Source organism: Lampris incognitus, chromosome 21 (genome assembly GCF_029633865.1).
Source record: "Lampris incognitus isolate fLamInc1 chromosome 21, fLamInc1.hap2, whole genome shotgun sequence".
NCBI lineage: Eukaryota > Metazoa > Chordata > Actinopteri > Lampriformes > Lampridae > Lampris > Lampris incognitus.
In genome coordinates, this window is record NC_079231.1 from 16,345,503 (window position 1) to 16,360,707 (window position 15,205).

A 15,205-nucleotide genomic window follows, 5' to 3' on the forward strand; every position below is an offset into this window, starting at 1 on the left:
CTATAGCTGTTGCTATGCTGGCTGATGATGCAGACCTGGATGATGATCGTGATGAACTGGAATGTCTTGAGCCTGACACTAATGCTTGGTCTATTGTGATCATGTTTCCCTCTGCATTGGTACTGGGTTTGCTTTCTTCTGCAGGGGCCATTAGCTTATCGTCTTTGTGCATGATGTCGCAGAATCCGTTTGCAGTCTCCTACCATGAAATTTGTTTTTGCTTGTAGGACTGGTCGTCTTTTCTGATTGTGTGTACCAACACCAATTTAACAGCCAGCCAAACTCCATCCATTAAATGCAGAAGAGTCAGGATTCATCTTAGTTTTCAGGTTTATCAAGATGCTGGGATGCATTGATGAATTAAGAGTGAAACTGTGAAATAATACTTTACATTGCATTATTATGCAAATGATAATTGAATAGTTTTAAAAATAATGTTGAAATATTAGGGCGGCATGGTCGATCACCTCACAGCAGGAGGGTCCTGGGTTCAAGCCCTGGGGTAGTCAAACCTTGGGGGTCATCCCAGGTCGTCCTCTGTGTGGAGTTTGCATGTTCTCCTCATATCTGCGTGGGTTTCCTCCAGGTGCTCCGGGTTCCTCCCACAGCCCAAAGACGCGTAGGTCAGGTGAAGCAGCCACACTAAATTGTCCCTAGGGGGTGTGTGTGTGTGTGTGTGTGTGTGTGTGTGTGTGTGTGAGTGAGTGTGAGATGGACTGGCGGCCTGTCCAGGGTGTTTCCCCGCCTGCTGTCCAGTGACTGCTGGGATAGGCTCCAGCATCCCCACGACCCTGAGCAGGATAAGCAGTTTGGATAATGGATGGATGGAAAATATACAGGAAATCCAATTCTGAATACTGTACATTACAACATTGCGCTGAGGAAATATAACTATCCAAATGTAAATCATTCTCTTGTACATATTGAATAAACTCTAAATGTATGCATTTTTACGAATAAAGTGTGATTTGTTTTACAGTTAAACAATCACGAAATAAGAAGCAAAGCAATTTCTCTTTCACAAGCATCCAAATGGCACGAGCTAGCTGCTACATAGAAAAGGAATAGGACAGTTAGCAGACCCAGCTAACATGCTAATAGTTACAACATTCCCAAACATAGCTCTTTACAAAGTTATAAGTGCGTCATCATCTCATATATTCCCTGGTATATGTTATTTCAATAGTATACAAATGTAAGTACTTACAGACGATGCTTTCACATGCACAAAACAAACGATGGCAGCAGATTAAAGACGGAACAGGTCTGCCACAGGAGAAACTTGGTCAATACTGAGCTAAATTCCTTATTTTATAGCTCAAGGGTCATAGCTATAGTACTTCCATCCATCCATTATCCAAACCGCTTGTCCTGCTCTCAGGGTTGCGGGTATGCTGGAGTCTATCCCAGCAGTCATTGGGAGGCTGTAGTACTTCCTGCTATGGAAATATTGCCGCTTTTATAGCGCCGCTAGGGAGAGCCAAATACAAACAAAGCACATAAATGGATGGGCAGAATTATTATTGTGGCCAAAAGAATTCACCGTAACGATATCCATCCATTATCCAAATAACTTATCCTGCTCAGGTTTGCAGGGATGCTGGAGCCTATCCCAGCAGTCATTGGGCAGCAGGCAGGGAGACACCCTGGACAGGCCGCCAGACCATCACAGGGCCGACACGTTCACACCTAGGGACAATTTAGCATGGTTGATCCACCTGACCCACATGTCTTTGGACTGTGGGAGGAAACCAGAGCACCCGGAGGAAATCCACGCAGACACGAACATGCAAACTCCACACAGAGGACGACCCCCAAGGTTAGACTACAGGACCTTATTGCTGTGAGGCGACTGTGCTAACCACTGCGCCACCGTGCCACCCAATAACGATATCTAAAATAGCTAACAGAGAACATTTGAAAAATAAATAATGCTATCAATCAGGCAGGAACTGAGGAAGCCTCTTGGATGAGAGGTGAAACGTTTTCACGGATATATACCAAGTGCAGTTGCACTTGGTTTATACTCCTTTGGATAACCATGACCTGGATGACTGAGAACATTCTCATACTATCAATCAAATTCATCTTTAACTTTTTATTGTGCATTTTGTCTTGTTTGGCAAATGAATACATTGAAAATACGAGTGTAGGGAGGTGGAGACCGCCTGTAACCATAACTGTACAAAAGCGTACAAAAAGAACGATTACACTTAATGGATAGTGAAAAGGCAACCAGATGAACTAGTAAAAGATCCACAAGGCCTTACATCTGCCATCAATATAATGTCAACTGAAACAAAATCTTTCTGGTCTACACACAGCGTACCGGCTAGTCGATGTGACTGTAGACTGCACATGCTTCACCGCCTAAACAGACTGATTGGTCATCTCTTGATTGTGGGTGTAGATATGCAGACTGCACACAGATGTTCACATACGCACATTTTATTATTTACTTAAATCGCAGCCTTTTGCAGTTATATAACGGCACAGGCCGACGTCGCGATTGCGATTAAATTAATCATCCAGCACTAGTCTGCAGACCTCCCCAGATCGGCAGAGGAGGTGGAGCAGCGACCAGAACAGCTCGAAAGAGTGGGGTAATTGGGCCAAGTACAACTGGGGAGAAAGGGGGGGCAAAAAAAAATTCCGATTCTTTTCGTTCTCACTTTGTCTCCGCCCCATGATGCAATAACTAGCTAGTATTGCAATTCCCCAAATTATGTTATAAATAATATGTGTTTCCAGCCATCAGTCTGTTTTCACTCACCTCCACACGCCCACCAGTCCTATCAAACCAGTGATATGGCCCTGATTTACCTGCTTTTGGAAAGACCGGCCCCTTTATGATGAATTGCATAAATCAGTAAGAAGTTAGACCGCTACTTCGTCAGCCTACACAGACCTTTGCACCGTATTAAGTCCGTGTTTGTTAAATATTCATGTGTGTCCCCATGAAAAATCATCTGCTCTCATCGTCAAGGAATCCGTCAAGGATCCGACAGCTAAACATCTCCAAAGACTTGACAACAGCTTAGTCACTCACCACGGTAACCGTGAGTCAGTGAAAGCTGGATGACCATTTGTCTTTTCTCCTCTTGACTAAAGCTTTGGGGAGGCGGGTTGTGGATTTTTGTTTGTGAGTTAACTGAACTGCAATTGGGAGTACTTCCTTGTTTTGAGTTTTTTTTTTTATTTTTAATTTTTTTTTATTTTTAATGTATATTTGGGAAATCCCGAAGTGGAGTATTTTTGTTTGAGTGAACTGAACTGATAGTGATAACCGGGAAGTCCCAAAGTGAAGTATATTTATTTTATATACTGAACTGAATTATACGGAATTTTTTTTCTTTCCCTTTTGGTTTAATATAACCTTTGAAAATTGTCTGATGGTGTGGTTGAATTTATTTAAATTGTTCTATTTCCCTGCCTTGCAATTAATTATAAAAAAAATGTTTTGTTGTAAAAAAATAATAACCAGGGGGCATCCATGTTTTCTACTTATTCAGTCTATGATAAGAATTTGTAAAATGTGCAAAAAGATCGGCTCGGTTATAATTTTGTCCTTTGAAATCTCATAAACATTGTTAGGAATAACCAAATTGCTTAACGGCAGACTGCGCTCGCCACGCTAGTTGGGCAGCATTCGTAAAGGGAGAAGCTAATGATGTAAAGATTGACTCGAGACGTTCCTGTCAGGAGTTTCAAATGAAGGTTCTTAAAGTTTGCTGACGTGGTTGGACCTTGTTTATGAAAAGACCAACCATGACATTGACCATCAAAAGACATGTACTATGTTAGGGTTACTACTCCTGTCTGTGCCCCTGACTGAGGCATGGCAAGAACTGGGGTTGGTCCCCAGGCGCTGATCCTAGCTACAGTGTGTGTTGGGATGGGTTAAATCCAGAGGATGAATTTCCCCACAGTGATTAATAAAGCACATTTCTTAATCGCATTCTAATGAAACCCAGTGAACCAGGAAAGCCATAAGAAAATGACTGCTGGGCCAGCTTGAAGATGCAGTTTTTTATTTATTTATTTATTGCTATAATCAGTTTGTCTACTCGTATTACACGCAGTTGGATGCTATGCCACAATAACTTGTAAAGTCAGTGTGAAATATTGAAAAAAGTTGTCGATATTGCCCTGACCTACACGCTATGAAATTGTATTGAGTTGCTGCATAGAAACCCAGCTTTAACATGGGAAGGGATGTTGATTACAACAGAAATGTTATCGGTTGCTTCCGTTGGGTTAACCCTGTTTTCTCCCTCTCTCTGGGTTGTGATAGTTCATGCCTGATGCTTCAGCTGTGATGCAGCTGCTCCTCAAGACCCAGACAGACTTCAATGATCTGGACGATGATGACCCTCAGGTAGAAAACCACATATCTATCATAACGTGATTATAGCTCAGTCTTGGGGGGGTGGGGGGGTGGGTTAAACTCAAAGTTGAATCTGTGAATGTGTGTGTTCGTTAGATCTCGTACATGATTTCAGCCTGGGCGAGAATGTGTAAGATCCTGGGGAAGGAGTTTCAACAATACCTGCCAGTGGTAATGGGTCCCCTGATGAAGACGGCCTCCATCAAGCCAGAGGTGGCTCTTCTTGACAGTAAGCTTTAACACTCCCTCTTGTGGTCACAACTGGTACTTGCTTCTAATGGGTCAACCTAGTTGCACTCGGGCAGGTTGTGTCAATGGACCATTTAATTACATAGCTGGAAACCAATGATGATCCTGGGGTTTTATTTCACTTTATACAATTCATATCCATTGTGCAGTGACGGGTTTTGTTTTATTTATTGAAATTTACCTAGTGGATGGATGGAGAGCAGGTTGCAGATGTTCTGTCATAAAGTTCATCTCCATGTCTCGCTTTTCAATATCCAGCGAAAAACAAAAGACAAACTCTTGCTGACCTCAGTCTAAACCACCACACTGCCCACATGTCCCAACCACGACTGCAGGCAGGGCTTATGGCGACTTGGAAGTTCTGTATAAAGTAATGTAAAGTTAGGTTGGGTTTAAAATGGCCTTTGGCCTTTGATTCTTCTGAGAAAACGACAGCGGCACTCCAAAAGTAGGAGGAGGAAGATTTATGAAGGGGTTTTTGTGGGTTTTTTTCTTGTACATTAGAAGAAAATAAAGTTAGATAACATACAGAAGTATCGTAAAAGACGTTTCGAATTGATTTCGAACTGACTGAATGGGATTGGTTGAGCTGATGTCCAGATATTGATCCCTCGCAGGTCACCTTCAACTGGAGGCTGATGTATAGTTTTGGTATAAAGGTCATGAGAACGTCCTGACTGTTGAAATGGTCAAAGGACATTATGTTCTTCATATTGAAGAATGAATGAGAGCGGAACGAAGAAGAGGTTTGAGAAATCAAATTATCTCAGTTTAAAAGAATAATTCAGTTTTGGTTTTTTTTCTTCCATCCTGCATAAATTGTCCCCAGGTGTGAATATATGTGTGCGTGTGTGTGTTGGCCCTGTGATAAACTGGTGGCCTGTCCAGGGTTTCTCCCCGCCTGCCACCCAATGACTGCTGGGATAGGCTCCAGCATCCCTGCGACCCCAAGAGCAGGATAAGCGGTTTGGATAATGGATGGATGGATGAGGACTTGTAGTAACTGCTTTTCTGTGTATGCCATTGAAATAGGAGGTCTGATCTAGAGCAGTAAATTAAGTTATTGCCTGCCTCTGCCATTTTTGTCACTGCAATAACATGTCCATGAGGGGAATGGATTAGAGCAAAATGAGAAACATACTTGTACCTCTTCCAGCCCAGGACATGGAGAACATATCTGAAGATGACGGCTGGGAGTTTGTCAACCTGGGAGACCAGCAGAGCTTCGGCATCAAAACCGCCGGCCTTGAGGAGAAGGCCACCGCCTGCCAGATGCTGGTGAGTCTGGCATGCTCACAAAGGGGTGGGGTCAGATAGATGGACCAACCTGCAGGGTTGCATGGTGGCTTTTTATGCACTTTTCTTTTTTTATGAGAAAAACTTAACTTTAAAATTGAAATTTATAATTTAAAAAACTTTCCCTTAGCTTAAAATTAACTACTAGGCGATCTATCGGAGCTCCCCAAAAGGAATAATATTTCTCACCTGCTCCGCTCTGAGAGACACACACACACAAGTCTACATCGAGCTCCCAGTTCTCGAGTCGTCATGCGCTCAATTTGTCTTGTTGTTAATGTAGTTTATTAAACTAAAGACGGCAAGAAGCCTACAGATTGTCAACCCTCCACGACCAATTTTGATTGACAAAGAAAACAGGAAATATCAGCTACTTTGCATTTGAGGCGAATTATCCAGAAAGGCAAAGGATTCCAGCAACCCCTAGCTACTGTATGCAAGCGATGCTACAGATCAAGTTCGAGTTTGTGAGTTTTCTCCATCCCTACTTGCTAGCTTGTTTTGCCTGCAAAGGTTTAAGGTTTGTGATTCAACCCTAGCTAGGGGCAGTGGTTTCACAAATGTGTGTTGGGCATTGTTGAGAGAGTTGGATAATAATGAATGGGAAGTCGGGGTCAAAACAATGAATGGGAGCCCAGCTGCATGTGAGTCAAACACCAGTTAAATACTGGCTAACAGTACTGTTTTACTTTGCTAGCGCTGTCCCTTCAAACGCAGTGCTGCATTGTTAAGGTTAAGTGGGGCTAAAGTGTGGTGTGATACACTAATAAGAAGAGTCAGGGGCAGTTAATAGGGATGTGAAAAAATATGTTGATTAAACGACCGACTTTCGACACGTTCTCTGTGTCGACAGTAGAAGTAATAATCAGAAATACGAAAGAATGTGTCGCCAGGGGGACATAGCGTGTGGCAGGATCACGCTATTCCCCCCAGTTCCCCCTCCCCCCAGAACAGGCGCCCTGACCGACCAGAGGAGGCACTAGTGCAGCAACCAGGACACATACCCACATCCAGCTTCCCACCCACAGACATGGCCAACCAAGCCGGAGGTAACGGGGATTCGAACCGGTGATCCCCGCGTTGGTAGGCAATAGAATAGACCGCTACGCTACCCCGACAGCCCAGCCCATCTTGTATAAATTTGACATGGTGTACCTGCTGGTTGAACTCTGCAGCAGAGTCCCCCTTCCTTTTTTATGTAAATTTTCATTATGCCTTGAGTAGGATAAAAGTTGTTTAAACAGAAGGTTGGTGTTGTGAGGCTTAATGATGGAAAGTGTTATCTGTGCTGAAGTGTCTTTGGGCAGGACACTGAACCTCTACCAATTTCTGGGGCATTGCTCTGCAGCTGATCTTACTCTCTGACTTCTTAAAGGGTGGGTGGGGGAGCAGAAAACAAGTTTCTTGCCTGGGGTTGATGGTGTCCGATAGCTATATGTGGTTATTTATATTCATCGGTGAGGGTCCTGTTCGTTTTGCATCCGCTCATTTAGCATCATCTGTCGTAGCTCCTGTGGACCAGATTTAAGGCGTGTTGTGGTCTTTTTCCCCCCCAGGTGTGCTATGCCAAAGAGCTGAAGGAGGGGTTCGTGGAATACACGGAACAAGTGGTGAAGCTGATGGTGCCTCTACTCAAGTTCTACTTCCATGATGATATCCTTCTTGTGGACAACATTTTAACTTTTTAAACGATGAGCAAAGGATGGTTTGGTAGTAGAAGGAATGTGTTTTTCAGTCTATTGTAGACATGCCTATTCATTACTAGGACAGAGCACATTTGGTTGAGGGATGTATGGAATAATTGTGTTCTGTATCCGTCTCAAGCGCACAACTAATTTAGCAAACCATTATAGTTTGAAACGAATTGTAGTCTTCTCTAAATTCAGCCACACTGTGCAGGTTTCAAGCAGTGTGTGTGTGTAGAGGGATAAGAGACATGGGCTTCATGGTGTGTTCCTTGACTGGTCCACGGGTCCGGGTGGCAGCAGCCGAGTCCATGCCCCTGCTACTGGAGTGCGCTCGGGTTCGTGGACCCGAGTACCTTACCCAGATGTGGCATTTTATGTGCGACGCCCTCATCAAGTCCATCGGCACAGAGCCAGACTCAGACGTCCTTTCGGAAATCATGCATTCTTTCGCCAAGGTAATATGAAACAATTTTTCAGATTGCAATTATCTTCGTTGCTTTTTAACACTGAAACTTCAGTAAAGACCCCCCCCCCCCCATGCACACACACAGCTAAATAGGTGTTTAATACAGAGCCCCAAAACTTTCCATGTTCACCAGTTTGAAAGATATGGAAATGAGTTTTGTTTTCCTCCCAGTTATGATATTGCTACTAGCCATGGTAAAAAGTGTGACATGCAGTTGGCACAGTGGTTTCGGGACTGTCAGTAGCACCTAACTGATGGCTTTTTCGTTAAACCTGTAGTGTATTGAGCTGATGGGAGACGGCTGCCTGAACAACGAGCACTTTGAAGAGCTGGGCGGTATTCTGAAAGGGAAGCTGGAGGAGCACTTTAAAAACCAGGAGCTCAGACAGGGTAAGGCACAGCGACGTGGACTTTGAATTACCTTAAAGACTTCTATAGGACGCATGGACAGGTCTTACCTGGCACTGATTTAATCGACATTGACTTAGGATACACTTTTAATTTGTCTCATGATATTTTGTCATCCACAGCCAAAAGACAAGATGAAGACTATGATGAGCAAGTGGAGGAAACATTACAAGATGAGGTAAATATTTCCACTGACGTGAAGGAGCTTGTGCTGTTATTAGGTTTTCATCCCACATGTCAAGTGTTGACCATTTTTTAATGTAGCAATTCCAGTTGTGTTAACACGACAAGCTAATGAAGTGTTAATTGCGACTGAATCTTTTCTGGACAAAATGGTCTTTGGATGCTTCAAGACCCAGACGTTAAAAAGTTAAATTGTACATGATTCTTGGAACTGATCTCGTATGTCACTTTTTTTCTTCTTCTTTTTTGCAGGATGAAAATGATGTGTACATCCTGACAAAAGTGTCCGACATCTTGCACTCGGTCTTCAGTAGTTACAAGGAGAAGGTGCTGCCCTGGTTTGAACAGCTGCTGCAGCTTATCGTTCAGCTAATAGTGAGTCCCGTTTCCGTACAGAAGTACTCGTTAACAAATCCTATATTCCTCTTGCTAAAGGAGACGTTTCAATAAATCAGGACAGTGTTCAGTGTTGACTGAATGTCAGTAAGATAAGTACTAATGATAATTATGGAGTCCTAAACAAAAATTAACCATATGCCGCTCTCGTAGGGTGTTTGTTGTTGTCGTCTTTTCTTTTCCTCTTCCTCATCTCAGTTATCACATTTCTCTTGCTCCCGCTGTCGCTGTCTCTCTCTCTTTAGCTGTTTGATTATTAGCACTAAATGATCAGAAGCTAGATCTGTCTCTTGCCAACCATGTTTGTGTACACACCCTGGATGTTGTTGGTCTTAGACACCATATTACTGAATATCTCGCAGTCTGAAATGTCTAATCTTACGCATTGCTAAACATACCACCTTCATCCTCCCATTTTGTCTTCCACACTCTACCAGTGTCCCAACAGGCCGTGGGCTGACAGACAGTGGGGCCTGTGCATCTTCGACGATGTAGTGGAACACTGCAGCCCCTCGTCCTTCAAATATGCAGAGTACTTTCTGCGCCCCATGCTCCAATCACTGTGTGACTCCAGCCCCGAAGTGCGGCAAGCGGCTGCCTACGGTGTAGGAGTCATGGCCCAGTATGGAGGAGAGAACTATCGGCCATTTTGCACAGGTAACTAAACCTGCTACTACTTTTACTGATACTACTTTTGGCTGCTCCTGTTAGGGGTTGCCACAACGGATCATCCGCTTCCATCTTTTCCTATCCTCTGCATCTTCCTCTGTCATGCCAGCCACCTACATGTCCTCCTTCACCACATCCATAAACCTCCTCTCTGGCTTTCCTCTTGCTTAGCAGCTCCATCTTCAGCATCCTTCTCCTAATATAACCAGCGTCTCTCCTCCCCACATTTCCAAACCATCTTAATCTTGCCTCTCTTGCTTTGCCTCCAAACAATCCAACCTGAGCTGTTCCTCTATTATACTCTTTCTTAATCCTGTCCTTAATCCCTCCCAAGCACAGGTAACTAAACTACCAAATCAAAAAGACATGCATGTTAGGGTTAATACTCCTGTCTGTGGCCCTGACCGAGGCATGGCGAGATGAACTGGAGTTGGTCCCCAGGCGCTGCACAGCGGCTGCCCACTGCTCGTAGCTACACAGCTAGGATGGGTTAAATGCAGAGCATGAATTTCCCCACGGGGATTAATAAAGTAGATCAAATTTAAAAAAAAAAAAAGAATTCCAAATTATGTTTTAGTGACGGCCAGGTTTGGACAAAAACTCAATATAAGGAACACGAGGATAAATAAAGCAACCTTCCAAAGTGAAATTAAATATATTAATAATGGTATTCACATAGCTGAAGATGTCTAAATATGTCCTGAGATAGACAAGTGGTTCACTTGGACATCATCGTGCCCCAGATGGAATTAAAACGATGGTGTTTGAGTTGTTTTTGAACACTTTGAGCGTGTTCCTCTTAAGAACAAAGTTGATTAAGTGAGGGGCTGGCAGGGCCATGTACATCAGCTTCTAAATGGAACTGGTGGAGGAAAAAATAAGTCGTGTGTGTTTAGTTTGTGAGCCAAATAATGCAAGTTTTGGGATGACACTGCTGCAGAAAACAGTCATTCACCATTCAATAGTTTTTCTATGAGCTACTTAAGCTGCCTCCTAAAAGCAGGAATGTTTTTGCTGCGATTGTGACTGCACTCTCATGCAGACTAAAATTGCTAAAACTTTTATTTTTTTATTTTTTTTTAACTGTGCAGAGGCCATCCCACTGTTGGTGGGTGTGATCCAGGCTGCAGAATCGCGCTCTAAGGAGAACATCAACGCCACAGAGAACTGCATCTCAGCAGTGGGGAAGGTGATGAGGTTCCGGCCCGAGTGTGCCAATGTCAACGAGATCCTGCCCCACTGGCTAGGATGGCTACCCCTAAATGAAGACAAGGAGGAAGCTGTGCACACCTTCGACTTCCTGTGTGACCTCATTGAAAGGTAGGATGGGAGGAGAACAGTAGCTTTTTTTTTTCTTCTCCACATTCCCCAATATAATCTCTGTTCCGTCACTGATATCTTGTGTGGAAATGAACATAGTAGTAAATGTTAAGCCTGTCTGCCATAACCCATTACTTACAATCCTTTCTTTTACTCACCCTGTCACTATAGCAACAACCCCATTGTCCTGGGACCAGACAACTCCAACCTTCCCAAAATATTTTTCATCATCGCAGACGGAGTAGCAAATGAGTCTGTTAAGAGCGAAGATGCGTGTAGCAAACGGTTGGCTAATGTCATCCGCCAAGTACAGGTGAGCCCTGGTCCAAAGCGATGCAGTATTATGTCAGACAGCCTCAATTTAGCATTTTCATATATCATCGTAAAGCAGTCTGCGTCGTTCTAGTCGATGAACTGATGCAAAGCATTGGGGGACTGCAAGTATTTGAAAACTTGTACTTTAAAGGTATTATGTGGAAGGTCAGCAGTCAAGTAAATGTACCTATTCAGTAATTAACAAATCAAACCAAGCAAGACAAATTCAAATTAAGCAACAGATATGACGTCTGTCATTTTCAAATGTCCTCAGGTATCAGTGCAGTTACAAAATTGCTTCTTCTAGTGCCAAGCAAGGAGTCGTTCAATTGTGTAGGAGATGTAAAAAGATTATCCACTGTTCAACTTTAAAATGACATTTTAAGCGTAGCGGTCTATTCCGTTGCCTACCAACATGGGGATCGTCGGTTTGAATCCCCGTGTTATCTCCGGCTTGATCGGGCATACCTACAGAGACAATTGGCCGTGTCTGCAGGTGGGAAGCCAGATGTGGGTATGTTTCCTGGTTGCTGCACTAGCGCCTCCTCTGGTCGGTCGGGGCACCTGTTCGGGGGGAAGGGGGAACTGGGGGGAATAGTGTGATCCTCCCACACGCTACGTCCCCCTGGCAAAACTCCTCACTGTCAGGTGAAAAGAAGCGGCTGGCAACGCCACGTGTATCAGAGGAGGCATGTGGTAGTCTGCAGCCCTCCCCGGCTCGACAGAGGGGGTGGAGCAACAACCGGGACAGCAGAGTAATTGACCGGGTACAATTGGGGAGAAAAAAAAGGGGGGGAGCATTTTAAAGTTTCAAATACCATCAATTTTGGCAAGTACATGTACAAGAACATGAATATAAACTAATTCTGGGGTGGCTGGAGGGTACAAGGTGTACTGCTGCTCTCTAGTAGAACACACTTTATGGTGTGTACTGTTTCCTTCTTCAGCTTGTGAGATAAAATCACACGCTGAGCCCTAGGAAAAAAAGGTTTAAGTTTCTAATTATTGAACTGACGCTTTCAGAGCAATATCACAACCCTTTAGGTTTTTCTCAAAACAGTTGACCATTCTTTGTGTGTGTGTGTCCTACCAGGTATCGGGAGGGCTCTGGTCACAGTGCGTATCGACACTGAACGAGACACAGCAGAAAGCCATACAAGACCTTCTGAACACCGCTTGAGCCGCCTTGACACCCCCCACACACAAACACACACACCTTCCCCCACCCCTAATCAACCTGCCCCCACCTTCAGTGAAAATAGCCAGACCATGATGAAACATCTAGATCCTGGATCTACTCATAGACCCCTTTCTTCCTCCTGCTCTGACCTGTAGCGTGCGTGTGTGTGTATGTGTGTGTGTGCGTGCGTGTATGTGTGTGTGTGCGTGTATGTGTGTGTGTGTGTTTGTGTATATGGACTTCTCTGCCGCCTGATTCTGGCTACGCCGCCCAACCCCTGCCACCCCAGTCTCTCCTCCCTGATCTGTCTACAACAGCCCGCTCCCCTTCCTCTGTACCCTGGGATCCTGCAGGATTTGACCGAGCGTTGAGACCCATTGGCCTTCCCATTTTCATGGAGGACAGTGCACACCAAATCAAAGCCACTCCCCGTGCCCAATGAGCAGACTTTATCATCCACTTACCCAATGGGTGTTTTGTCAGTCCTCATCCGTGTGTAAACGGAGTGGAAGCAGAGAATATACCCAGTTACCCCCATCTTTATATGTTACAATATCTGGTCACGTATCTTTCATCTGGACTTTAATTTTTTAATTTTATTTTTTGTCATTCCCCGAGTTTGACTTGTCATGTTGTGCTCTGGACTCCCATTTTCCATGTCGCCCACTAGAAACCCATTACACTGTCCACCTCAGAGGGGCAACAGTTTATGAAATGGGGACTGGACTAGAAGTTTGAGCAGACTGAGTGACTAAATGAGGTGGAATGCACATGGGGCGATCACTGCCTATATCCTGTGAATTTTGTTTTTTGTGAATTTTTTTTTCTCTCATTCTGTATCCCCAGCATTACCTGGGAATCTGAAGATTAAAAGCATGAGTGCCGCTGACTAACTAACTTCTTAAAAGAAATAAAAATTAGTTATGAAATCTACACCTGGGCGAGGTGATATTGACCCAGAGACTTTCTTCATAGCCTTTTGAGCCTGAGTCAAAGCTCGCAGCTGTCTAAGGGAAATGGTAACTCCAGTGTCTGTGCTTTTTCAGAGCGGGTTGCACACATTTTACTAGGATTTTTGTTTTGGGAACTCCACAGGAAGTGCAATAATCCTTAAGTGAGTCCTGGCTGCAATGTGTTTAGACATGTTGAAAGGAGCATGGATCGGAAAACTTTTTTTGTAAAATGTGTGCTACCATCCTAACAATTCTGGATCAGAACCTTCGCAGTCCTGCAGGTATTTGATGGAATTGTAAAAATGACCAACAATAAAATTCCATTAGAGAATTGTGAATTTGTTTCACGTTTTTCATCAATAGCCGAAGTGTGTTTTAAATGGTACTAGCTGCTCATTCCAACCTATCAGACCCAACAATTTCCAGTCAACTCTTAATATCTTAATTGGCTTGATGTGGTAAACCATAGCGGCCAGCAAAGGTTATGAAACAAGCCAACAATCCCTTGCAGACCTGAGTTTTATTTTAACCAGGTCAGATGACAAGAACTAGGATTCCTGGAAGAGATAACGTCATGAACTTGGACTTAAAAGTGGTAGTGGTTTACTTTTGAAAGCTATAATTTGAACCAGGGACACCTGAACTTGATTTGTCGCTGAACTAATCGGTCATAATCTCGAGAGGTGAAAGCCTTAATGCACACAAGTAAAACTCGATATAGGGAGGTGGTTTAAAGGTTTTTATTTTGCTCATCCAGAGTCCGTGCGTTCAGTATAAGATGCTTTACACTACGCTTTTGTTGACAAGCCTGGTAAATGTGCTGGAGACTAATAACCTGTCCTAATCGTTATTAATACCCAGGCTGTCCAACGGTAGTTTGTGTTGGCCTTGTAAGCCGAGAGCCTCCCTGTTCCAGCAGCAAAGTTGATGTCCTCCAGTTCCCTGACTGCTGCAAGGAAGCACCACTAAATGTTGGAGAAATATCTTATTTAACGTTGGCAATGCACATTTATGTATGCTGTGAGCATTGTTTTTCCCCTTATCCCACCCGATTAACCCAATGGCATATGGCCGGAACTCTAGTCGAATAACTCCCCTGGCTCACGTTTCCACAGGAAGGAGATAGTCGTAACACCAGCTTCCTTCCAACTCTGAACGCTGAAGCCTCGCATGGATTGCATCACCTTCAGGCCATGAGGGAGGCGTAGGGAGAAAGCTTTCGGTTGCTTGGCTGCAGGCGCCCGGATGGGCCAGAGAGGTCGCTGGAGAACGACGAGTTCCCGAACACTACACCGATCTACACCCACTATCCCTGGGGTAAGGGTGGCCTAATGAAGGCCTTACCCCGTGGACGCTCTGGTCGTGACCGGTTACGGCGAGTCTGGGACGCGAACCTCCCAGCCACACCACGAGCGGGTTGCCAGAACGGCGGTTTATTCCGCTCGGCTGGTCATTATTTTTTCACAGCTGAGTGTTGCGTTGGTCGTTGCCCCGCATGCTAATTTTAGGGAGGCACTTAGGAGCCTCTCCAAGGTTACCGATCAATAAGCAGGAATCGGCACGTCAGGAGGGAGCCTTCATCACGGCAAGGCCGCTTTAATCAGGCCGAACTCAAAAGCAGTTCTCCCCAAATGCCACCAATATGTGGACTCGGTCCAGTGGGACATTTTTTGGGCTATTGGAGTTTCGGGATAA

At 44.3% G+C, this 15,205-nt stretch overlaps 1 protein-coding gene across 2 annotated transcripts in view; it reads left to right on the top strand.

Moving 5' to 3' along the window:
* The window catches only part of kpnb3 (karyopherin (importin) beta 3), a 28,178-nt gene extending 14,330 nt beyond the window's left edge, over positions 1 to 13,848 (top strand). For both annotated transcript variants that reach the window (XM_056300944.1, XM_056300945.1), the window contains 12 exons: positions 4,295 to 4,378; positions 4,484 to 4,616; positions 5,793 to 5,914; positions 7,489 to 7,585; positions 7,903 to 8,075; positions 8,365 to 8,476; positions 8,617 to 8,672; positions 8,930 to 9,052; positions 9,511 to 9,730; positions 10,834 to 11,062; positions 11,234 to 11,375; positions 12,471 to 13,848. In XM_056300944.1, coding sequence (XP_056156919.1) covers positions 4,295 to 4,378; positions 4,484 to 4,616; positions 5,793 to 5,914; positions 7,489 to 7,585; positions 7,903 to 8,075; positions 8,365 to 8,476; positions 8,617 to 8,672; positions 8,930 to 9,052; positions 9,511 to 9,730; positions 10,834 to 11,062; positions 11,234 to 11,375; positions 12,471 to 12,557 — 1,578 coding nt within the window. In that variant the 3' untranslated portion in view covers positions 12,558 to 13,848. The remainder of the gene's footprint in view (positions 1 to 4,294; positions 4,379 to 4,483; positions 4,617 to 5,792; positions 5,915 to 7,488; positions 7,586 to 7,902; positions 8,076 to 8,364; positions 8,477 to 8,616; positions 8,673 to 8,929; positions 9,053 to 9,510; positions 9,731 to 10,833; positions 11,063 to 11,233; positions 11,376 to 12,470) is intronic.
* The last annotated feature ends 1,357 nt before the right edge of the window (positions 13,849 to 15,205 follow it).